At 55.7% G+C, this 24,514-nt stretch overlaps 4 protein-coding genes across 8 annotated transcripts in view; 3 read left to right on the plus strand and 1 right to left on the minus strand.

Moving 5' to 3' along the window:
• LRRC8A (leucine rich repeat containing 8 VRAC subunit A) overlaps nt 1-4,939 on the plus strand; it is a 26,462-nt gene extending 21,523 nt beyond the window's left edge. For both annotated transcript variants that reach the window (XM_079926245.1, XM_079926246.1), the window contains one exon: nt 3,052-4,939. In XM_079926245.1, the coding sequence (XP_079782371.1) occupies nt 3,052-3,327 (276 nt within the window). In that variant the 3' untranslated portion in view covers nt 3,328-4,939. The remainder of the gene's footprint in view (nt 1-3,051) is intronic.
• On the plus strand, nt 4,021-17,623 carry PHYHD1 (phytanoyl-CoA dioxygenase domain containing 1; the record flags this gene model as incomplete). Of its 3 annotated transcripts, XM_079926247.1 has the most annotated exons (12): nt 4,021-4,580; nt 8,010-8,088; nt 9,482-9,640; nt 12,616-12,691; nt 12,768-12,815; nt 13,996-14,051; nt 14,137-14,199; nt 14,847-14,868; nt 16,188-16,316; nt 16,414-16,530; nt 17,202-17,328; nt 17,433-17,623. In XM_079926247.1, 12 exons carry the CDS (start codon nt 4,021-4,023, stop codon nt 17,476-17,478), a joined length of 1,482 nt encoding a protein of 493 aa, XP_079782373.1. In that variant the 3' UTR covers nt 17,479-17,623. The 3 variants fall into 3 exon arrangements, 2 of the variants coding, with proteins under 2 accessions (XP_079782373.1, XP_079782374.1); XR_013829048.1 differs by lacking the exon at nt 14,847-14,868 and having other exon boundaries at nt 17,433-17,449; XM_079926248.1 differs by lacking the exons at nt 14,847-14,868; nt 17,202-17,328; nt 17,433-17,623 and having other exon boundaries at nt 16,414-16,643.
• A 1,273-nt stretch (nt 17,624-18,896) lies between these two features.
• On the minus strand, nt 18,897-21,856 carry DOLK (dolichol kinase; the record flags this gene model as incomplete). The annotated part of the gene is made up of 1 exon (XM_079926031.1): nt 18,897-21,856. One exon carries the CDS (start codon nt 21,854-21,856, stop codon nt 20,240-20,242), a length of 1,617 nt encoding a protein of 538 aa, XP_079782157.1. The 3' UTR covers nt 18,897-20,239.
• A 288-nt stretch (nt 21,857-22,144) lies between these two features.
• Nucleotides 22,145-24,514, plus strand: part of NUP188 (nucleoporin 188) — a 45,121-nt gene continuing 42,751 nt past the window's right edge. For both annotated transcript variants that reach the window (XM_079926029.1, XM_079926030.1), the window contains exon 1: nt 22,145-22,296. In XM_079926029.1, the coding sequence (XP_079782155.1) occupies nt 22,151-22,296 (146 nt within the window). In that variant the 5' untranslated portion in view covers nt 22,145-22,150. The remainder of the gene's footprint in view (nt 22,297-24,514) is intronic.

Here is a 24,514-nt window from a genome sequence, read left to right on the forward strand (position 1 = left end):
TGTGGCCCGGCTCAGGCCCTCGGCCTCTGTTTTCTTAGGTTTAAACTCATGTTAACGAATACCTCGATAAGTGGGCGTCCACTTGTTTGGTTATTCATTGGTTCATTGATTTGGGGAATGTTTTTTTGAGCGCTCCTAGTGTGGAGCAGGGAGCTGGGGGCCTAGGAACAAACAAGCGGCTGCCCATCCTGAGCTCACCTCTCTCAGGGAAAGACAGGCAACCAGCATTTAGCTCAGTGGACGAGACTAGGCTGGGGCACAGCGGAGTGGCCTCAACCCGGACTTACCCCAGGGCAGGTGGGCCTCCTGGAGGAGGGGGCCCTGCAGGACAAGGAGTTAGCCAGGTGAAGAGGAAAGCGAGAGTCTAGGAGGCTCTGTCCACAGAGAGCTGAGAGACCAGGGGGAGGAGCCGTGAGCTGAGCCCCTGGAATTTGGACTTTCCCCTGAGGCCAGGGCTTGAGGAGCGTCCTGTTCTTCCCACTTGGTTTCAGATAATCTGTCTCACGTCCCTTCCCTCGACCCTCTGACAACAAGGACCTTGGCTCTTTCGTCCAGTGCCTGACGAGCAAAACGTTCACTGAATTCCCATTGACCGAGCGACGAGGGGATATGCCGCCTTGGAATTTAGAGAGCTCGCTCCTGCTGCCACTCGAGGGTATTGGGGGTGGGGCAAGGTGAGAGGTCGAGAGCTGATAGAAAGCCCGTGGGCAGCTATCAGGCGGGGGCGAGGCCTGGACTGGCAAGGGCTGCCAGGGATGGCGAGACGGACGGATGTGGGGGAGACTTCGGGGGTGGAATCCACAGGACATGGGCGGGATTGGATGTGGGGAGAGAGAGGTCTGACGTGACTCGAGGTTTCTCACGTGGCTGCCTGGGTAGCTGGAGGGTCATTGAGGCCAGGTGTGGGACAAGGCACAGGTTTTCAGAGAGTAGAGCGTAGGTCCCATATTGGGACATCCAACGGACCAGGTTGAGTCAGCCTGAAGCCCAAGGAGTCGTCCCCCCAGGCTCCTGGGTGAAGATGGGTCCTCGATGAGGTCACGGGGGGAAGGATGGAGGGAAGGGGAGTCTGGCTCGAGCCTTTGGGATTGACGGTGACGAGCCGGGCCAGGCAGGAGCGGGTGGGCACGCAGCCCACGGGGAGTCAGGTGAAAGGAGAACAGATGCATGTCCGGTGGATTAGGAGTGACCGCTGGTGGCTCTGGCCAGGGAGTTTCCAGGGTGGGCAGCGGCAGAAGCCAGATCACGGCGGGCCAAGGAGAGAGACGGCGTCTTTCCGAACGGTTTGTTGGGAAGCCTGGAGAGGCTCCTGGGAGGGTTGTCTCTTTTGCAAAGACCAGGTGGACTTGAGGGAGAGCCAGTGCTGATGGGGGAGCCGCTGAGACCCCTGAGGAGGTGGGAGAGGGAGGGATTGGGGTGACGGGAAACGACTTCACACCTTCAGCGCACGATTACACCTCACGAGGGACAGGAGTGGCCCGGGTTGGGCACTGAGCCACCGAAGGCACCTTCTTTTCTCTCCACGCGCCTGGAAAGAGCTCGCTGATGGGCAGGGGGGTGCTCCGGGGAGGGGACGTGTCAGGGGGAGGGCTCCGATGTGAGCCCCAGCTCTGCCACCTGCTGGTCCAGCCTCTCCCGCTCCCTGGCCACTGTCTGTGTCACCAGAGGAGGCCAGTGTTGGGCGCAGTGGGGTCTCTGGGATTCTCTGGCCCGTCCGTCCTGCCGGAGCCCACTTCCCATCTGCCCTCTCACCTTCATGTCCCTGCTGACCTGGAAGCCACCTCTGCCCCATACCTGACCACTGGGCCACGTTGAAGCCCCAGGTCAGGAGTCCCCTTTAAAACAGTCACAGTGTCCCTCATGGCATGGCCTCTGCCTTCTCAGCGGGAAAATGGGGACAGTGACAGAGCAAGCTCCCCGTCACCCTCACATGGGCTCGGGCCCAAGTCCCTTGGCTCCTGCCCTGCTGGAAGGGTCCCTCCTGCCCACCATATCTGAAGGAGGTGGTTGTAGGAAAATAGGCTCAGTCAGAGCTCGTGTTTGTAGCTGATTGCTCACAGGAGGGTGGGGAGGAAGCTGGCTTTTATGGGGTTCTTCCCGTGTGGCAGGAGACACGGCAGGTCCCCACCCAGGCTGCACCATCAACAGTGTGGACATTTAAGAGCACGGACTGTTGAGCCAGGTTCGAATCTTGGCTCCACCACTCTCCAGCTATGAACCTCTAGGCAGGCTGGCTCCTTCAGGGCCTCAGTTTTCCCATCTGTAAAATGGAAAGAGTGTTTACAAAGTACTTACAGGTAGTTCCGAGGGTTCAGTGAGTTAATAGCATCAGCGCTCAGAGCGAACCTGCCCTGTAGTAAGTGGCATGTGGGTGTTGGCCATTATTCAAATTCTGCAAAATCAGAAGGAGGGGGCTCTGAATGGCCAACACTGGGTTCCCCGCACCCACCATCAGCCTGTGACTTGACAGGTAAGGAAACTGAGGCCCAGGAAGGGGAAGTGATTGGTGAGCTCTCCCCAGTTCTCAGCAACAATTAAGGGTGTGGAATTTTCTCAGCAGGCTGCTCTGCTTTCATAAATTGCTCTTAAACCAGGCAGGACCAACAGCCTGGCTCCTGGTGAGCCCTGGGCGGTGGAGGACGGGGTGTGATTGGGAGTAGCTGGCTACTGTGATTTGCTTCTGGGGTGCTAGGCGCTGGGAGACAGCGGGGAGCACAGCACACCCAGCCCTGCCCTCTCAGAGCCCCCTGTCTGGGGGCGACAGGAGACCAAGCAGTTTGACCATGGAAGGGATCAGTGCTGTCCGGGGGATGTTGGGTGCCATAGGTTACCAGGAGGTCAGGGAGGCTTCCTGGAGGAAGTGACTGCAGAGGTGAGACCTAAAGAACAGGGGAAAGTTAGCCAGACTTGGGCCCAAATTGTGCTGGTCCCTGGGGTCTGGGGTAGCTGAAATGGGCATCAGAGAAGGTGCTGGTACCCAGGGCAGGGAAGCCCAGAGGCCCAGGTCCGAGGTGCGCCTGCCTCACTTCGCCCTCTGCTCCTTCCCTGTAGATCGAGGCGCTGCCCCCGGAGCTCTTCCAGTGCCGGAAGCTGCGGGCCCTGCACCTGGGCAACAACGTCCTGCAGTCACTGCCCTCACGGGTGGGCGAGCTGACCAGCCTGACCCAGATCGAGCTGCGGGGCAACCGGCTGGAGTGCCTGCCCGTGGAGCTGGGCGAGTGTCCCCTGCTCAAGCGCAGTGGCCTGGTGGTGGAGGAGGACCTGTTCAACACTCTGCCTCCCGAGGTGAAGGAGCGGCTCTGGAGGGCTGACAAGGAGCAGGCCTGAGCCACCATGGGCACTGAGCACGGGCCGCCCAGAACAGCCAGCAGCGGGGCCTCCAGGGAGGCTTCAGGCCCAGGAGCCCAGGAGACTCTGACTGACGACCAGCCCAGCCTCTCAGTGGGGGCGGGGCAGGAGCTGGGCCACAGGACCGCCCCTGAGGGGCTGGCCCCTTTCTCCTCAAGACTCACGCCCCCCGCGGGGCAGGCGCCTGAGGGGGAGATCAGAGACCTGTAGTCCATCTCTGAGCACAGTATTTGGACAATCAGGGCCTCCTCCCTGGAGGCCATCTCTGCCCCAGAGGCTGAGCCGACACCAGAGGTCCAGGGACACCTACTTAGTTCTTGGTATTTATTTTCTCCGCCTCCCACCCCCTCCCTCCAGATAACTTATACATTCCCAAGAAAGTTCAGTTCCGATGGGGGGTGTCTGAGGAAGGGTGGGCTGCATTTCCCTTTTCCTTTTTTTGGTGGTTTCAAAACCATTTAGGGCCCACCCAGCCTTGAGCCGAGCGGTCCAGGGTGAACCAGCTGTGGGACGGTCACCCCAGAGGTGCCAGGCTGGGCTCTGGTGGCACGGCCCGTGGGAAAGCAGGCCACCAGGCGGAGAGGCCAGGCCTGGGGTTTGCCGCAGCAGTTTAGATTTTTTTTAAGTAAAAAAAAAAAATAAAAAAAAAATTTTTTTAAGCTCTAAAAATTGATGGTTTGGGTATTAAAAAGAAAAAACAAAAAAAAAACCACAAAAAAACAAAGGACACTAAAGGCCAGTGAGTTGGGGTCTCAGGGTGGGACAGCAGTTCCCCTTGAGGAGAGCAGCAAGACACTGAATTGTGTTTCCTCCCCCCGGGGTGCAGGCTGCAGGATGTCTTCCGAATCTGCTGTGACCTTGGTCCAGGAGTCTGTAGTTCCTCTCCCCGCCTGGGGCGGGGATTGTTGTGTCTTGTTTTTGGTGTCTTGTTTTCTTTCTCCTCCATGTATCTTGGCAGGCTCTCATTTCTGTGACTGTTGGCCGAAGAGAATGTTCCGGAGCTTCCAAGAAGGGAGGGGACTCGGGTTGGCTAATCCCCGGATGAACGGTGCTCCATCCCCCCCCATCCCTTGTCGCGGTGTTAAGGAGCCCAGAGGAGCCCCCTCACCCGGACTCTGTTTTCCCACCTCACGCTCACGAGTTTGCCCAGTGCTACTACTGGCCTCAGCCGCTGACGTCAGTCCTGTCACCACCTGGTCCTTCACAACGGACACTTGGAGGCGGGGCCACGGGTGAGGAGGTTGCCGCCGGGGAGGGCGGGCTATCCAGGTTCTGGTTCCAGTTTCTGTCCCAGGCGCCTGGCACGTGCAGCCCACTCAGCGCCTGGCGGCGGGAAGCCAGCTCACTTTAGATCAGTCACCGGGGTTCCCGCTTTAGAAGGGTCCCCACCTTAGATCGATCACTTGGACATTAAGGCACGTTTTAGCGTCTCGTCTTAATGATTATGTCCACTCGTCCATTTGTGTTTTCTGCGTCGTGTCATTGGATGTAATCCTCAGAAATAACGCACACTAGCCTCTGACAACCATGAAGCAATCTGTTACACGTGGGTCTGAACTTGTAGACTCGGTTCAAATATCAAATAAATCTATAACAGAAAGTAGCCTCTGGAGGTCTCCATGTCACGGGGGGACCCTTCCCTCAGCTGTCTGAGGCCCGCTCAGCCCCGTGGACTGGTTTGTGGAGTGACCATTTATCGGGCACCTAGAAGATAATGAACTCTGCTCCTCTGCCTGCCCCGTGATCCCGGAAGCTCCTCGGAGGCAGCTACAGGACATGAGCTGGACGCAGCCCCTGTTCCACATCCAGTGTGGGCCCCACCAGGATCCCACAGCCAGCACGTTCTCTGCTGGCTGAGGCCTAAGGTTCGGGCCCTCCCGAGCTTTGATGGGAGGGAGGGAAGGGTGCTGGAATGGGAGCCAGTAGTCTCGGGTCCTTTTCCCAGCTCAGTCATCCCCTTTGTCAAACTGGGCAAGCCCCTTTCCTCCCGTGCCCTCCACATCCCCAGCTGTGCAGTGGGCACGTCCACTCTGCTCCCATCCGTCCCTTGTAATTCCAACAGCCAGTCTCCAGGGCTCTGCAGAGGCAGTACTGAGAGTCACCGTGGGCAGGCCTGACCCAGCTTCTAGCCCCTTTGGGCTGGAGGTGCTGAAGGTGTTGGGGTCAAGGGCAGAGGCTGGGGGAGATGGGCAGAGTTGTCTTCAGATTCTAGCTCTGCCATTCATTAGATGTGGACCCTCGGTTTCCTCATTTATAAAATCAGGATTGTTCTGGGGCTTACTCAGCTTTGTGATAATTTGGCTGGTAGGTGGAGTTTTTAGCAGAGGGCCTGGCTCCTGGAAATCAATAAATGATCTATCTTCCTCCTGGCCCAGCAAGGCTTGTGCTGGGCCAATGTGGGCCCCGGGGCAGGGGTCTTCTGGTGAAGAAGAAAGGTCATTGTGGGGGGCTTCCCTGGTGGCGCAGTGGTTGAGATTCCGCCTGCCGATGCAGGGGACGCGGGTTCGTGCCCCGGTCTGGGAAGATCCCACATGCCGCGGAGCGGCTGGGCCCGTGAGCCATGGCCGCTGAGCCTGTGTGTCCAGAGCCTGTCCGCAACGGGAGAGGCCACAACAGTGAGAGGCCCGCATACCGCAAAAAAAAAAGGCCATTGTGTCAGACCTTGGCCTTAACAATGAGTCCTTACCTGCTGCTTGGGCACCTCCTCTGGGACACACCAGAGTCTGTCCTTCCTCCCTACATGGGACTTTGACCCCCCAGGTGACCTCAGGAGTGAGTCAAGAGTCCCTCTCTCTTCTGCCTCTGTCGTGGGATTTTTGACTGGGAGGCCAAGCAGCTGGGCTGGGCAACCCCCTAGAACACCCTCCTTTATCTCGAGAGTAGAGGTCTTCCTCTCCTGTCTGGTCTGGTACCTCCCCACCATGCCCGCTGCCCTGCCTCAGGCTTAGGGTGGCCCAAGCACCGGATCTGGAGCTGGTTAGCTTTTGGAAAAAAACAGCAATGTGGAAACACCACCCACCCACTTCCCAAAGCCTGAGTGGAATGAATGAACAAGTCGTGGGAGGCCCAGCCATCCCCCCGCCTCCCCCCAACTCAGGGCTCTTCACTCCATTTAAAACTACACTGGTGGCCTTTTCTCTGATGATAATAGCAGTTTGGAAAACTTAGGGAAGTTCAAAAAGTAAAGTAAAAATACCCTCACATTCCACCGAGAACAGCTCCTGCTAACGTACGGTGAACAGCCAGTGGGCACTTTCCAAGTGCCCGGGAGGTACTTCTGTTATCCCCAAAGCACAGATGGGGCAAGTAAGGCCCGGGTGTAGATGTAAGCCTTGGATGGGGGTTCCCCGAGGAGTTGCTAGCCCAGCACTACTGGACCCTCACTGTGTTCCTGGCACATGGCAGGTGTCTCTCTGGATCTGTTGGGAAGGGGCCAGGACATCTGGGATCGCTCCCTGCCTTGAGTATTGGCTGTATTTCCCCAAAGGATTCTGTCTTCCACCTGTCTTCCTCACCCGGCCTGTCCCCTGGGAACCTCTTCACCCTCCAGCCTCAGGAGCCTGCCAGGTCTCTTCCCTCCCCTGGCTCTCTGCTCTTGGGAAGCAGGGACCAAGCAGCTATACTCCCAGTGCGGTGGCGCAGAAAACACGACTTGACTTAGGGCCAAGGCTCCTGAGGGCTGAGCAGTGTCCCCATGCTCGCTCCTGAGACACTCTGTCCCTTCGCCATTCAGAAAGCATCATTTCAGGGAAGGCCAGTGGCTGGGTTTCAGAAGCCGCAGCCAGAACAGCCCCGTCAGCTGCTGAGCAGGGCTGGTTGGAAGGGTGGGTGTTCTGACCGCGGCCTCCGCTGTGCCAGCCGGCCTCAGGCACCAGCATCTTGGGCCTGGGGGTGGGGAACAGGAACCATGGCTTCCCTTGCCCTCATTTTGAAGACCCAGGCTCCCGCTCTAGCCCCTTCCCCTTTCTAAGATCCCCCCTTATTTTCTCTCTTCCTCTGAGCTGCAGACAGATCTGTAATCCCTTCAGGACCTAGAGAGTCCCAGGGGATCGGAGCTTGGGGGGCAGGGGCGGGGGCCCAGGCAATCCTCTGAAGCCCTCTTCCACCTTTGGAATGCAGAGCTCAGAGTCTGTCTGATGTGTGTGCCCCCAGACCCACCTTGCATCCCATCCCACCCAGATGCTGCTGCTGGTGGCCTGGGCACTTTCTAACCCTGCCTCGACCCAGGGGCAGATATGGGTTGGAGGTTACAGTTAGTTGTGGCACCTGGGCAGGGACTCGGGTGTCCTCCTGCCTGCCCAGACACTCCTAGGACACAACTTCTGGGCACCTCGGAAACAGCCAGCCGGGAGTGGTTTCTGGAAAGAAACTGCAAGGAGGCAGTTAAAGATCTTGTAGGGGATCAGAAATGGCTAATCCTGGATTAGCTGGGGGGATGGACCCAGGGTGTGGGGCAGAGACAAGGGCCCCACCCAAGGACAGAAGTGAGAGGGGGTGGGGTGGGGTGGGTGTGTGGGGGGCCGGGAATGGGTTTTCTCTGGATGGGGGGCGGGGAGGAGCTGAAGGCCAGGATTCGGTTTTCTCTGGGCAGGGAAGGGTTAAATCCTCCTGGGCCTCCCAGGCTCTGGCCACTCTCCCCTCCTGACCTTTCTCTTCTCCAGCCCCAGGCACAGCCGCAGAGCCACCCGTGCGCCCTGCCTCGTCCTCATGGCCTACCTGAGCCCCTCACAGCTCCAGAAGGTAGGGCCCTGCTGGGTGGGTACCCCGAGGGTCAGGTAAATGTGGGGGGCCCCTCCGGACTTGGAGTAGTCCCGGGGAACTCGACCCACCCCCTTACGTTTTTCAGAAGAGGAAACTGAATCCCAGAGTGGTCGGTTCACAGCCATGACCCCTAACTTCTGCATACACAGCCAGGGGCCATTCAGGCCAACGCACCGCGGTTGGGGTGGGAATGTTTGCGTGAAGAAACCAGAAGAAAACAGGATCCTGTGAACTGGGGGCGGGGGCGGGGGTCTGGGAAGAGGCGGGGCCGACGAGGGGCGGACCCACCCGCCCCACCCTACCCACAACCCACCTCTAGCGCGGGGCGGGTGGCCGGGCAACCACCCGGTGGGCGCGTTCAGACCCGAAAAGGCTAACCCGTGGGAATCAGAGCGACGGAGACTTTTAAAAAACATGACCCTTGTTGTTTGTTCCTGATGGCAAGAGGAAAATGCAAAAAAATACAGGAAAGCTCAAAAAAGAAAATTTAAACCCACCTATGGATTCCTATGCTGAGACAATATTTTGGCATACAGCCCTTGAATCTCTAAAAGTTTCGGGGGACTTCCCTGGCGGTCCAGTGGTTAGGACTACGCGCTTCCACTGCAGAGGGCACGGGTTCAATCCCTGGTTGGGGAACTTAGATTCCACAAGCTGCGCTGGGGGGCCAAATACATAAAATAAAAGGTCCATCACAATACACAAAAGCTGTCGCCGATTGCTTGCCTGCTTGCTGTATGTTTCATAAAGGAGGCACTACTGTGCTCCCCATCTGATAGCCTGAGAGTCAGAGAGGGGAAAGCACTTGCCCAGGTTCTCACAAATTAGGATACTAATTTGTAGTTGGCTTTTTTTTTTTTAAACTCACAATATGTGTGGAACACATTCCCATGCCAATAAATATTTTTCTATCAGCTGTGTTGTATTTCAGGTAGATAAACCGTACTTTGTGTGATAAGTTCACCTGTGTGCTGGTTTGTTTGATATCCATCTCCTTCCCTAGACTAAGTTCTGAGAGGCAAGCATCATGGCTGGCTTGCGCATGACTGAATCTCCAGCTCCTAAAACCATGTCTGGTGCACGGTACATGCTCAGCCAGTATTAGCTGAATAAATGAATGAGGTTGTATTCCCTGGAAGGTTAGGGCGGGGACACCTCCCCTTCCGCTTCCCCTTCCTTCATTCAAGCAGCCAACACTGATTGCTCTTCACTGGGCGCTAGACACCATCGCCAGGGAGGGGGGCAGAGCAATGAACAGGATGCTTTGTCCTGCCTCCACACGGCTCATGGTTTGGGGAAGGGTCAAATCAGTTCTTGTCAAGAGCGTTTGAGGGCAGGGAGAAAGAAGCCTGAGTCTCCTTCCTGCCTGCAGTTTCAGGAGGATGGATTCCTGGTGCTGGAAGGATTCTGGTCTGCCGACGAGTGTGTGGCCATGCAACGGAGGATTGGCGAGATAGTGGGTGAGATGGATGTCCCTCTCCACTGTCGCACGGAATTCTCCACCCAGGAGGAGGAGCAGCTGAGAGCCCAGGTAGGTGCCTGGAGCAGGTAAGAATGAGATTTGGTCTTTGATGGGTGGCTCAGTCCCCAGCCAGCGCAGCAGCCTGGAAAGGTTAGGACCCCAAGGCCCATGGGCTCATGCTGGTAACGAATCAGGCCCCAAGCTTTCTGTGGGCCGGGCTCCAGGCTAAGTGTCGTATATGCATATTTCCTTCACTCCCTACTACGAATTTATGAGGTCAGCATTATTGCCCCCATTAGACAGGTGGGGTAAATGAGGCTCAGCTCACTTGCCCCAAACTACACAATTAGTAACTGATAGGGTCAGAATTTGAACCCAGATCTGCCTGATACCAAGTGCATGCTGTCACTGCTCTGCTGTACTTTCTTAGAAGTTTTCCTGCCACAAAGGACCTCTTTGTGGCCAGCAACCCATCATGAGCCAAGTGATTCTGGTGGGCCCACCTGGGTAAGTCATCCCCCAGTGAGACAAGGAACTGCTTGTTTCCCCCAGTGACCTACTAGGACTCAGTACAGCTTGAGATGGGTAAGTTGAGGCCCAGGGGTTCTCCCACACAGTTCTCTTAACCCTTCATAGGCTGAATTTATGAGCCTGCCTGCGGCTGGGCCCCCAAGCCAAAGCTGTGGTCCAGGCTCAGTAATGGGGCTCACGCTTACTCATGGCAAGGAGCTTCTGCCATCTGGTGGGCATAAAGGGAATTACAATGACTAGAAGGCTTGCAACCCAGAGAATGGGGACTCCAGAAAGAAAAAGGGTTACAGAATGACACTTTCCTCCAAACAGTCGGTTTCATTTGGCTGCACTGGTATTCAGTAAACCCTCAATATTCACTACTGATACTGTGAAATACTTTGAAATGGGTTTTTAAAAAATTAATTAATTTTTGGCTGCGTTGGGTCTTCGTTGCAGCGCGCAGGCTCTCTCTAGTTGCGGTGAGCAGGGACTACTCTTCGTTGAGGTGCACAGGCTTCTCATTGCGGTGGCTTCTCTTGTTGCGGAGCATGGGCTCTAGGCACGCGGGCTTCAGTAGTTGTGGCTCGCGGGCTCTAGAGCGCAGGCTCAGTAGTTGTGGCTCACGGGCTTAGTTGCTCCGCGGCGTTTGGGATCTTCCTGGACCAGGGCTCGAACCCGTGTCCCCTGCATTGGCAGGCAGATTCTTAACCACTGCACCACCAGGGAGATCCCTAAAAAAGAAAAAAATATTGGCGGTGTCCTGTCTAGTAGTGCTCCGTTCCAGCTTACCAGCACCTTTCATTGTTTTTGAGTTATTATACAACTCTGTAAGTTACACAGAACTGATAATAGCTCACATGATACTCGTCCATAGAAATGGGTATGAACTGGGCCGGGCAGGATGCAGTTATTGCCCTTGTGGATAGATTCAGTTTTGCATTGATTTGTAAATTCATTTCAGCGTTTCTTATTGCCTATATTTGTGTGTTTCTCGGAATTCTCCTTTCAACGTGTTTCTGGTTCCCTTGTGAATTACTGAGTTAAGTAAGAATCTTTGACACGCGTGTAGCGTCACCGTCTTTATTGTTATTATCAGTTATGCTTCCCAGACTTGTTTCCCTGCTAGTGCAGAGGAGTTAAGAATGTTGAATAAAAACTTTTAGTTTTCAGTGGGAAGGGCGTGGAAAGGGCCAGACAGGTCACTGAGTTGAGCCACGCAAGGCACTGTGACAGCAGATGTGTGCAGTTGAGGGAGTGCTGGGGCCGTGCCATATGGGAACCCAGGTAGGGGCATCGGTGACACTCAAACTGTACTTACGTCACCATGAAGGAAGATATATATGGTGATCATAGGTGGCTAAAGCCACAAGGAAAGCATGGGACATCTCCCTGGAGCATCATTTTCTTCTTTTTTTAAAGTTAACTATTTATTTATTTATGTGTTTGGCTGCATCGGGTCTTAGTTGTGGCACTCGAGCTCTAGAGCATGCGGGCTTAGTTGCCCTGCAGCATGTGGGATCTTAGTTCCCCAACCAGGGATCGAGCCCGCGTCCCCTGCACTGGAAGGTGGATTCTCAACCACTGGACCACCAGGGAAGTCCCTGGAGCATCATTTTCATATGCTGCTAAGAAATTTAAAACATGATATTAAAATTAACAAGAACGGAGTTCCCTGGTGGCCTAGTGGTTAGGATTCGGCACTGTCATTGCTGCGGCCCGGGTTTGATCCCTGGTCGGGGAACTGAGATCCCAGAAGCCACAGGGTGTGGTCAAAGAAAAAAAAAATCAATAAAATTAACAAGGAGAGGTTATTAAGATAAAAGAACAGGATTAGTAATAGCTTATGTTTATCGAGCATTTAGCCATGTCCTTGCTGGGTGTTTTCTATTTAGCAGCAGTAGTAATAATAATAATAAAGGCAGATATTCACATGACACCACATTCCAAGGACTGTTCTTATATGCCTTATATATACTGATTCATAATCCCTACAACACCCTATGAGATAGGTGCCATTAATAGCCTCTATATTTTATGGGGAAACTAAGCCTGGAGAGGTTCAGTAATGTGGTTGTGATTACAGTCAGTTAGTGGCAGAGCTGGGATTTGAACCCAAGTATTCTAGCTCCAGGGTCTGTGTTCTCAACTTCTATAAGATTCAGCCTCTACCTGAACCTGAAGCCTCCAACAGTCCAGGGAGGTCAGTTCTATTATTATTCCCCTTTTACAGATGAGGAAACTGAGGCTTTGAGAGGTAAAACAAGTGGCCCAAGGCTCTCTGGGAACCAGGTGTGTTTGATCTAGTACCTGTGTTTCATGCCATTATGGAGTCTGAGTCATGTGATTTATTTAGAGGTTTCTAAGAAATTCCAAGCTTGTAGCTTCCGGCTGTGCTTCCAGGTCCTTGGGGTTTCTCAGAGGCGTCTGCAGCTCTGTGAGGTGGGAAGCATCTGAATCCTCTTCCTTCTCTGCCAGGCCCACCTGGGACCCCCTGATGCTCTCTCAGCCCCTCTGTTGTCCCCTCTCCACAGGGCAGCACAGACTATTTCTTGAGCAGCGGCGACAAGATTCGGTTCTTCTTTGAGAAAGGCGTCTTTGATGAGAAAGGTTTGGAACTGGGGCCCTAGAGGCGGGGGTGGCTGGACTCCAGTCCTTCCAGCTTGACCTGTCCCTTGTGCCACAGGAAATTTCCTGGTCCCTCCGGAGAAATCCATCAACAAAATTGGCCATGGTAAGCAGGGGCTGGAGAGAAACTGAGGTCTGAAGAGTTTGGGGGCCATCCCCCAAAGCACACGTTAAGGTAGTAGCCCAACAAATGGCATTTCTGGGTGCAGGGTCCTTCTTGGGCCCTGCTCTCCTGCATCTTATGATGCTAATCACATGACACTGCCACTGTATCACTGGGAAGAGGGGTCCATTTGAGCCCACCCCCCCGTGCAGATGGGTGTGTGCAGGCTCAACTCTCTACTGCCGGGCCTGCGTATGATTCAGGCCCCAGGCATGTGGGGATTCTGGGTCCCATTGCTCCCTGAAGGCTTCTTAAGGAACACCAAACATGTTGACAAGGTCCCTGTTCCAAGACCCCTAAACCAAGCTAGGAAACCCTCTTTTTTTTTTTTTCCAGGATTGTGCATTATAGTTATTTTGTAGGGAGTTCCCTGGCGGTCCAATGGTTAAGACTCCGTGCTCTCACTGCCGAGGGCCTGAGTTCGATCCCTGGTCAGGAAACTAAAATCCCACAAGGCGCGTGATGTGGCAAGAAAAACAAAAACAAAAACAACCCTTATAATTTATCTTGTAGACTGATTTTTAAACATGAAGTTATATCATGGTAGCTTTGTTTTTTTTTTACAAATTGTGGTAAAATACATATAATAGAAAATTTACCATCGTAACCATTTTGAAGTGTACAATTCAGTGGCATTAAATACGTTCAACCCTCACTTTTTGTAATAACAACAGTAGTGAATAATGAGAAGAGGGACTGTTCTGTGCCTGGTCCTGGGCTGTGCTCGCACACGCGTTAGCCCATGGAGTCCTATGGCAGCCCAGGAGGCAGGGCTGATCCCATTGTACACAGGAGGAAACTAAGGCTTAAAGGAGAGAAATCGGTGCTCGGAGTCCGACAGAGCAAGCGGCAGTACCAAAATTGCTACCAAGTGATGGGTCCCTTGGAGTCCTTGGTCCTCTGAAGGGCGGCCAGTCAGGGCTAGAAGGTCAAGAATAAGGTCATAGGTCAGGTGAAGGCATCTGTGGGGCCCATTTCTCAGTTATAAGCAAGCAGAAAGCTTAATGCACAGAAAATAGGTGAGAATATCAAAGTGAGGCCTGACCCTGGGTGCCCAGGCCTAGGCGTGGGAGGGATGCATGGGGACTGGGGACTGGCTCTTCAGCCCACCTCTGTCCCGCAGCTCTGCACGCCCATGACCCTGTCTTCAGGTGTGTCACACACTCCCCCAAGGTGCAGGTGAGCAGAGGTGTCGGTGAGGGTGGGCCGGTGGGCCATATGTGAGTGTGGGCGGGCTGGCCATGTGACCTCTGCCCCCTTCCAGGCTTTGGCCAGAAGTCTGGGCCTCCGGATGCCCGTGGTGGTGCAGAGCATGTATATCTTTAAGGTGAGCTCCCCGTCCTCCCCAGGCCTCCATTTACCCTCTGTAAAATGGGCACAGTGCTCATACCAAGCCCTTCCTTACAAGGGCTGCAAGCTGCCTCCCTGAGGAAGTATTATTAAGTTGGTGGGAGAACGTGAAAACCGGGTCTCCTCTGGTTAGGGTGTCTGGCACTTAGTTGGGGCTCAGTTAGGGTGCTGTGGAAGGAAAGGGGATCCCAGGGCTGCCTCCTCCCTTTGTTGGCTATTGAAATGCTCTGCTCCCAGCTTTCAAGGCCCAGCCCAGTGCCACCTCCTCCAGGAAGCCTTCCAACGCCCTTGGGAAGAGAGGACACATCTCTGATCCTGGAGCCCAGAGGCTTAATCGCTGGCCTGGGCCCCAGCCTCCCCCACTGCCCCTCACTTCTGCCTTGTGTTCTCGTTAGGGACGTGTGTGCTCAGACTGGGAGCTCCCTGCCAGACAGGGTGGCTTTTCTCTTTGCAGCCCTCCTGGGCCTGGCACATAGTAGGTGCTCGATAGCTGGGTGCTGATGTGGAAGCCTTACAGATAAACACCTGTGGCGGGGGGAAGAGCATCCTACTCAGAGGACTCAGGGCAGCCCCTGCCCCTCCCCGCTCTCCCTGGCCTCACCCGGCCCCTCCTCTCTCCTGCAGCAACCTCACTTGGGCGGCGAAGGTGAGCCAAGAGCTGGCTGGGGGCCAGCAAAGGCCCCGGCGGGAGATCTGGGACTTTAGTGGTTGTCAGGTCTCCAGAGGGAGGGAAGGCGCCTGCCAAGACGTCCATAGACAAGAGCCTGGGCCAGCGGAGGAGAAGCCATCTTCTGCTGCTTCCTGAAAGACTGGATGCCGGGGGGTGGGGGGGGTGGGGGGGTGGAGGGGGGTGTCCTGGAGCCCTTGACCCAGTGGTTCCCGAACCTGGCAGCGACTCCTTGCTGGTTAAAAATACAGATTCCTGGGCCCCTTTCCCTGAGATCTTGAGTCAGGAGGGTGGCAAGGTCCTGGGAATCTGTATTTTACCAAGTTCCCTGGAGGACTGATTCAGCATAGAAACTGCTGATCTGACTACAAAGCCCCTGGATACCCAGATACCCTTTCCAGCCTCCCTCATGGGTGATGATCCACTTCTCTCAAATACCTCCAGTGACACAGGGCTCACCACCCGTACAGGCAGCTCTTCCTTTCCTGACATGAGCTCAAGTCATTCCCCTTGTGAGGCCCCCTCCTCCCCACCATCCAGCCTGAGGACAGTCTCCTGAAGGGATGGCCATCCTCTCCCTGAGCCTTCTCTGCTCAGTCCAGCACCCCCAGCTCCTTCAGCCATTACTCCTCCAAATGTTTTGGGGCCCCCACCATTAGGACACCTTCATCTGGACACGGTCTGGATTGTCAAAGTCTGACTTAAACTTTGGTGCTCAGAAAGCACACAGTTCCCCAGGAAGGGCTGCGGCGAGACTAGCACCCTCTTGTCGTTACAGACTGAGGTCCTCTGTTCAGCGGTTCTCCATCCTGCCTGGGCCCCAGCATCACGCAGGGCATGTTTACAATGTGGATGCTGGGTCCGTTTCCTGCTTCACACCCAACTTCCAAGTCTTAGCCCACTGGTGGCTTACACTGGACCATCTGGTGGCTGGAGGTGCTCTCGCTGGTTAAGGACAGCGGCTTGAGTTACCTGGCTGGAATTAAACGATAGCAGCTGCTTTTCAGGCAGCGACTACAACGTCAGGCCGTGTACTAAGCACTTTTCCTACACTGTCTCAGAATCCTCCAGCAACCTCGTGAGGTTAGGTTATCGTTGGGGCTGCTTTATGGTTTAGGAAATTGAAGCTTGAGAGGTGAAACCTCCTGCCCAGAGTCTCCAGGCCAGGAAGCGATGAGATTCTAACTACTCATGGGAAGGCTGGGCCTGGAGGGCCCTGGGAGGACCACAGAGAGAGTAGAAACGAGGCCAAGGTGGGGTGAGGCCAGGTGCCTGATGCCCAGGCGGGCCTGCTGCAGTCTCCCCTCACCAGGACGCCTCCTTCCTGTATACGGAGCCTCTGGGCCGGGTGCTGGGCGTGTGGATTGCTCTGGAAGATGCCACGCTGGAGAATGGCTGCCTCTGGTTCATCCCTGGCTCCCACACAGGTGAGGCCACCTGCCTCTCCCTGCCCACTCATCCCCTCCCCCCACAGGGGAGGGACCCCGAATAAAGAGAGGCTAAAGTCCCCACCTTGGCCCGCAGGTGGAGTGTCGAGAAGGATGGTCCGGGCCCCTGCTGGCTCGGCGCCTGGCACCAGCTTCCTTGGGACCGAGCCAGCCCGGGATAACAGCCTCTTTGTGCCCACACCGGTGCGGAGAGGTAGGGGGTGTGCAGAGGGGCCCGGAGGCCATGCCTGGGGGTCTGTGCTTGCTCTGACCAGCCAGCTCACCTGAGGGCTGGGAAGTCACCGCATGAGGGAAGGTAGGGCTGGGTGGGCACTGGGAGGTCTGAAAGCTGTGTGGTTGACAGCAGGGTCTCCCAGATCAGGCTGGAATCCAGACCCTGCTACTTCCCGGCTGTCTCCATGAGCAAATGACTGAACCTCTCTGAGCCTCAGTTTCCCCAAACATAAAGTAGGGAAGCCAGTGAGATGTCATATGTAAGATGGTGCACCACAAGTGCTCACAAATCCTGGCTGTCAGCACACCCTTCCTTTTAGAAAAGGGAAACTGAGCCCCAACTCTGCATTCCCGGCTGAGGCCCCAGCTGGCTGGCATCGACAGAGAGCTTCTGCCTGGTTCTGCAGATGCCGTGGAGGTGGATGCCCTTGCTGAGGCTTGCCGAGGGCACGGGCCACAGCGGAAGGGACTTGACCCCAGGGGAACCCATGTCCAATAGCACAGCCTCCGATGCTGGGGCAGACTCCAGGCCCCTGAGCGTCTGGGGATGGGAATGGGGATGAATAGCCCACGACACCGCTTCAGGGAGGGGCCGCCCACCATGTCCCTTCCTGCCTCGAGTGCGCTTTTGACTCGCTGTGTCCCTGCCAGGGGCCCTCGTCCTAATCCACGGAGAAGTGGTGCACAAAAGTGAGCAGAATTTCTCCGACTGCTCACGCCAGGCCTATACTTTCCACCTCATGGAGGCTGCTGGCACGGTCTGGAGCCCAGACAACTGGTAGGTGGCAGGGTGTGTGTGGGCCCCAGACAGCTCCCGAAGAGGTCCTGGAGGCTGGGAGCAGTGCTACTAGCACCTCGAGGTCCTCTCCCCATCCTCTGCAGGCTCCAGCCGACAGCTGAGCTGCCCTTTCCCCCACTGTACACCTAAAGGCCCTCTGAGGGCAGGGACGCCACCCCCTCTCGGGAGAAGCTGTGGGCCACCAACGCCAGCGCCTCAACCCACCGCCCAGCTGCAACGGGGAATTCGCATCTCTCCTCCAGGGCTTTCCTTCTGCTGGTGTCTGTGCAGACAGGCAGGCAGGAGCAGAAGGCTGGGCTGGGTGCCTTCCCCGAGATCTGTCTCTGTCTGTCCCGACCCCAACACAACCTCCCCCTAGAGGCAGCCTCACGGCCATGGAAGGATTCTGGCTGCTTCTCTGCCGGCTTCTCACTCGTCGTCTCCCCTCTCACATGGAACTCTTGGTCATTACGGTGGGAGACACTGAATAAAAAACATTTCCAAATGCAGCATCTTGATTCTTCTTTCCCAAGCAGCCTTCCTCTCAAGATGGGAACCCTGCTGAAAATCATCGCAGGTAGCCCAGCCCTGCCCGGTGAGGTATGCACGGTGTTAATAACAGTGACATTTAGTGGGCATTCACGGTGCCAAGAGCTTTCTGTGCTTTATCACTGGATCCTCACCCCTTTCAGGTAGGTGCTGTTTACAGATGAGGGAGCTGACACACGGGAAGGTTAAGTGACCTGCCCAAGTCCCACGGCTGTTCAGGCGTTTGGCGAGGTCAGCCGGATCCGGAGCCTGTGCTTCTAACCTCTGTGCTCCCAGTTCTCCTTTCCTGGGGAGGGAAAAGACCAGAGCCTGGAATCTAGTCTGAGATTCTGGTTCTGGCTCTGTGACCAACTCGATTTCCGGCCTCAGGCCAGGCCCTTCTCTCTGGGCCCATTTGGCCACCAGCACCATCAAGGGGCTGGACGAGGGCCTCCACAGGTCACTCCTGTTTGGACATGCTTGGCAGGCACCCAGAGCTGCAGGAACAACTACCAAATCTGAAACCTGCCTGGCGGGGGTCTGCTCAGAGGTTGCAAACTGGGGGCCACCAGCCGATTTCACAACGCAGAATTGTTTTGTCTGGGCCTCGGCATTTTAAAACAAACGAACAAAAAACCCACAACATTTTAAAATTGGGAGATTTCCCGTAACAATTGAGGTTTCCAAGCTTCTCTGAATGAGCAGGTCAACAGCCCGGGGGCCTGTGGTCTCGCCTACGTACCACTGGCTGGAGCTGCCTTCTTACAGGCACACGTGCTCTCCGCTTCCCTTCCCTGTCCTCCTTCATTGCATTACCTGCCTGGCCTCAGCGGCCTTATGATTTTATGACCTTGACTTCCAACCCCCACTCTGTATGGGAACAAACCACCCAGGGAGTCAGTGGGGCAAGCCAGCACTCATGTACACTACACCCTAACATGGTGTTGCTTCCTTCAGCGAGCAGTCGCGGGGAGCCTGAGCCAAGGGAAGGGTTTGTTAAGGCTCCTTTGAGCCCAAAACCAATGTCGTAATACTCTCCGAGGGAAAGGGCTTGGCAGTGATGCTCAGGCAGAAGCAAGCTCCCAGAGCTGGGCTCCTGGCTTCGGGCCTTGGTGGGCCCAAGTTCTCACCTCTTCCTGCCTAGGCCCCTCCCTGTCAGGCTGGTGGCAAGTGGGGAGAACCCGGTCCAGCCTTGAGAAACCTGCTGTGCTCTCTTCTCACTGATGGGAAACGTTCATCCGTTCAGCGAAGGTCTGCCGAGTTCCTGCTATGTGCCAGGCTGTGCTGGCACTGGGGGATGCGGTGGGGAACCAGGGAGAGCTGGACTCTGCCCTCACAGAGAGCAAGGCTGGGGCGTGCACTGCCCCCTCCCCCCGCCCCAGAAGAGCGATCCTGAACTCTCAGTAAACTTCACCAGACCCTGCCTCTAATTTCTCGCCAAGAGAAGAGACCAACACAGGTGTGGACGTGACTGGAGGGTGAGAGGTCTCAGGAGGGACCCCCTGACAAGGACCCTGTGCTGTCCAGCCTGTCCTTCATCAGCACCACTCGGCCAGGCAGCAGAGGCCTTGAGGCAGGGTGGGGTTGGCTGAAACAGGTAGTCGGCCCAGGATGGATCCTCTTCCTCCAGCCCTTCAAGGGATGCAACAAACAGATCCCATCTCTCCCCTTCAGCTCTTCCTAGCCCAAATGGGAGAAACCACATGCACTTGGCTATTTTCCTCTCGCAGTCTCCTCTGAATGAAGCCAGGGGAGTAGGGTCACTCTGGTCTCCAAGTACAACCCACATATCCCTTTGGTTTGCCTGGCTTTTTGCTGAGATGAGGACTGGCCTTGGGTAACAATGACACTTTCCCTCACTTACGTGACATTTCCGCACTTAAGTGCAGGCTCTGGGCTGGTCACCTCACACACGTCACTTCGCCAGAACCTCACGACAACCCGTGAGGTGCAGGCTCTTATTATTCCCATCTTGCAGACGTGAGAATTGAGGCCCAGGGTGATTAAGCAACTCACACCGTTAAGAAGTGGTTCAGCCAAGGATTCCGACCAGATGAGTCTGACACCAGAACCTGAAGTGTTAACCACTCTGCCCTATGGCCTCGTGTCCACTCCGGCCCCCCCGAGGACTGCAAGGTGAGGGGGGGCCCTATGGCGCACTCAAGCTCTTTGAGCTGTTGCACCATCGGTTAAGCCTTTTTGCTTTTTAAAATATCAGGAAAACTAAACCCGGGAGTGCTTTGATTTTTATTTTAAATCTCAATCAACTGAAAAATTAAATCTGCTTCTCCCCTCCTGGCTCTTCAAGCCCAAGTAGCTGGCTGCCGTGGGGACCATTTGTCTTCCCCATGTCCCTGTTTCCTTCATCGCTGCTGCACAGCACCTAGGCCATCAGCAATATCAGGAGGTAGAGAGGCAAAAGGAGATTGTCTATCTGCGTAGTGTATGCTTCTAGGAGGGACACGGTGCTGATGGACCCCAAAATCCAAGCATAACTGTAGTTTAAGTCCACTCCACTGTCGAAGATTAAGATCAGAGCTACAGAAATGATCTGGGCAAATATAGATGTCATGGTCCCCTCAAAAGTCTTTTTAGTTCCAGGCCAGCGGATCTCCCCCATGGTGCTGCCGAATATGGAGGCCACAGTGTCGCCCACACCGACGGCCAGGACTCCTGCATAGGGGACTAGGGCCCTGGCTCCCCCTAGGCTACCCTTCTGTGTGCAGGGTCTGGGGACTAACCAAATGGGAAGAGACATGCCTAGGAGCAGGTAGATGTGGGTCAGGATGAGCGGTCCACTGTCTCGTTCGTCCAGGAAGAGGGACAGGAGGCTTCGCAGAGTGTGGCCCAGGGGCTTGATGCAGAAGTAGCGCACATACTCTAGGAAGACGAAGACCGCCAGACATACGGTGGCGGCCACGTAGAGCAGTGGCCGGTCCAAGATGATACCTGGGATGTAGGTGGCTACCACAATGAAGTGGAAATACTTCCGAGCAATGGTGGGGGCCTGGTGCTTCTTGGACTCGGAAGATGACCGCTTGGCATTCTGGTATAGCACCACCAGGCAGGCTAAGGTGGCCAGCAGAGACCAGTAGGCTAGGAGGTAGACTCGGGTCTCTGTCTGGAAGAGGAATTGAAAAAGCCACAGCAGGGGGTTCCTGCGGATGAGCCGGTGCAGCCAGGGCAGGACCACGCCGAGGCCCAGTACACAGGTCATGAGGTGGAAGAAGATGGAAGAGGCCCAGGTGCCTGAGTCCATGAAAACAAAGAGGGTGCTGAAGAAGATGCCCATGAGCACCATCCCTACCACCACGACCAGCAGGAAGAAGTCCAAGGGGTCCCCCTGGCTTTCCACCACAGTCAGAGAGCGCTTGATGAGCTGGTTGAGCACGAAGCTGATGCCACCCAGTACCAGCAGAGCCTCTCCAGGGGTGAAGCAGCGGGGCAGCAGATACAGCAGGATCATGTTGAGGTAGACAAAGATCAACAGGACCTCCAGGACCTCGATCACCTCGCCTACACTCAGCGAGTGCTTCAGGATATAAATGATGACACCTCCAGCCAAGCCCGAGATGACACAGGTGTTGGTGGGCACTGGGCGAGTGATGCCCAGTGCCAGTACCGATGAGAAGAGGGCCACTGCCATGCCAGTGGCCGCCACCACAATTCCAAACCGCTCGAAGTATGGGTTCCCCGCAGCCTGGCAGCGCTCCTTCATAACCAGCCCGAGCAAAGGCATGACCACCGCGGCGGGCAGTAGGCCACTGTTTGCGGACATTCGAAACTGGAAGACAGCGCTTCCCTGCTGTAGCAGCCGGTCCCACTTGTACTGGACGTAGAAGGCCTGCACCGCGAGGGCCACGGCGCACCACGAGTATCGATCCCACACGGCCGCGTGGATGCTCAGCACCACTACGAACACCACTGCCGCCTCTGCCAGCACCGAACCGCTCAGCGGGGCCCCAGGCTCAGGGGCCGGGGAAGCGCACGCTCGGGTCATGTCTTTAGACCTGAGACTCCGGGTAAACTGGGGTGACTAGGAACGCCCTGGACTCTGGGCCCTTTAATCCCCGCCAGGCAGAGAGCGGTAGCTTCGCCCAGCCAGCACCTTCTCAATCCGTTCTCCAGCTGCGAGAAGGGACGCTCTACTGTAGGCCACTCTCTGACGCCTGGGAGCTGGCGTTGGGCTACCCTCCACCGCCTCACACCTATGGCGTAGACGTCGACCCTCGGCCGCCTCCCTCACAGCCTCGGCCGCCCTAGCCCGGAGTTCCTCACCTCTCTGGGAATCGCCATGTTGGCCCCGCCCCGGCGTCACGTGACGAAAAGCCCCGTCCACGCCCTGGAGGCGAGTGATCACGTGGGCGTGGCGTCTGGGGGCGGGGTTGGAGCGCGCGCGCGCGCGAAGATGGCGGCGGCCGCCGGCGATCCGTGTGTGAGGTGCGGAGCGGGCCGAGTCGGCGGGCGTGACTGTGAGGCGCGGGGTCGAAGCCGAGCGGAAGCGGGGCGGGAATTGGGGGCTAGATGTGGCAGCAGTGGCTGGGCGAAGGCCGGCTAGGTGGACGGGCTCCAGGACGGGAGGCGGTTACAGCCAAACGGTCCCCGCGCGCGGGGGTCTGAGGTGACTTCTCCAAGAGGGGGGCCGGTGCCTCACCACTTCCCTGGACTTGGCCCCCTGTCTCCCTACCCGGTCCCTTTCCCTTCCTCCCCTCTCCCCTCGGCGAGTCCCTCGGCGCCCCCTCCCCCCCACCTCGCTTCCTGTGCGGCGTGACGCTCCCTCGAGGCGAGACTCGGCGCTTCGCGGTCGCCCGGGGGAGCCCCTACCCGGGCCCCGCTGCAGCCTCCTGTGCCCGGCCCGGCGGCGCTCCCCAGGTTACCCCCTGTGCTCTCGTTGGGATGTCTGTTTCGGGCGTCGCCGAGCCACCTCCTGGCCGTTTCAGCCCTCTTTCGTCGCTCAGCCTTTCATTCATCCCATCCGTCTAGTCGTTTTCTCATGCATCGATTCCGTCAGCGGACATCCCAGGCGCTGTACTGGGTTTTGGGGACGGGGAAGAGAAAATATTAAAAAAGAAAGAGACAGTTCTTGCTAGCGTACAGGCGCACTAGCGCCAGACACCGGCGACGCGCTTTCTTTTATCCGTGTTATCTTCTTGAACTCCCACAACTCCGGGAGGCACCCTGTAATTTACAGATGACTCACAAACCCAGCTCCGAACGGGCTGCGTGTCCGACTCGGAAGCTTTAACCGGATCGCCACACTTCCATCTCGCACTTAGCAGCCTGAAGTGTTTTTCCTTTCCAGCCTCCCGCCTAACCGTCCCTGTCACTTCTTGCTCCCTGTGCCGGCAGTGGTTCCCCACTTTTTTGTCTTGATCACTGCTGTAGCCTCAACACCCAGAAGAGCATGTAACAGGCTCTCGGTAAATGTTTATTCCGTTTGCCATTTCCTTCATCTCTCCGCTCTAGTGAGGTTTTCTTCTTTGGAATTTCCATGGAACTGTCCGAACCTTGTGAGGACCTTTTTTGCTTTTTCTTCCTCTGCTGTTTCGTGTCAGCTCTTCTGTCGGGCAGCATTATGGTCGCTGTGCTCTCCTTTTCTTAGGCTTATCTTAACAGCCATTGTGGAGCTTGGGTAAAGTTTAGCTCCTGCAGGGCAAGGCGCGTTCTTAATGAAAGAGGACAAGGGAAGGAAAGCTGTTAGTTTGCCCGAAAGATGCTCTCTTCATCCTGGAGAACCTACCAAACTCATACCTGAAGGTGGAAGAAATGACACTAGGATTTCTAGGCACTGCTTTGCTCATAGCTTGTTTTAGGAGCGATCTTTTTTTCTTTTCTTTTTTTTTCCCCTTTCCTTTCTATTTGTGTTGGAAGGCATGCTATAATGATTGGGATTATACTGAACAGCAGCCTTCTGTTTGAAATGCCTAGAGGTCTGAACTAAGAAGAAACTTAAATTCTATTCCTGGTGCCTGCTGATTTGCAGATGACCACAGACAGGCCACCTTACCATATGAGTCTGTTTCTCCAAATGAGAATCGTTTTCAGAGCAGTATTGAGGTGGCTGTGAAGCATGTATGTTAATATGAGTTGGCACTAATCAAAAATGCAATAATACTCTCAAATCACTCAGGGTTTTGGAAGGATCACTGAGGGTTTGACGGGAAGTCAGTTTGAATTTTGGCATTTTGGCGAATCTGTTGTGTTCTTCCGTTAATGTGTGCTTAAAAAACAAACAGGGCTTCTCTGGTGGCGCAGTGGTTGAGAGTCCGCCTGCAGATGCAGGGGACGCGGGTTCGTGCCCTGATCCGGGAAGATCCCACATGCCGCGGAGCGGCTGGACCCGTGAGCCATGGCCGCTGAGCCTGCGCGTCTGGAGCCTGTGCTCCGCAACGGGAGAGGCCACAACAGTGAGAGGCCCGCGTACCTCAAAATAAACAAAAACCCCGTGGTTTGAAAAGCTTGCTGCTTAGCTTAAACCCCAGTTCATGCAAGAGAGGTGTGCCTCATCTGTGGAGTCAGAGCATCCATGAGCATTCATTATTTCCGTGTGGAATATTATAACTGTGTTTTTCAAAAGAACTATCTCAGAGTAGGTTGACTGTGTCTCAGGCTTTCTATCGAAAGGACTCAATTGTAGAGACTGTTAATTCTAATCTCC

Source organism: Stenella coeruleoalba (genome assembly GCF_951394435.1).
Source record: "Stenella coeruleoalba genome assembly, chromosome: 7".
Taxonomy (NCBI): domain Eukaryota; kingdom Metazoa; phylum Chordata; class Mammalia; order Artiodactyla; family Delphinidae; genus Stenella; species Stenella coeruleoalba.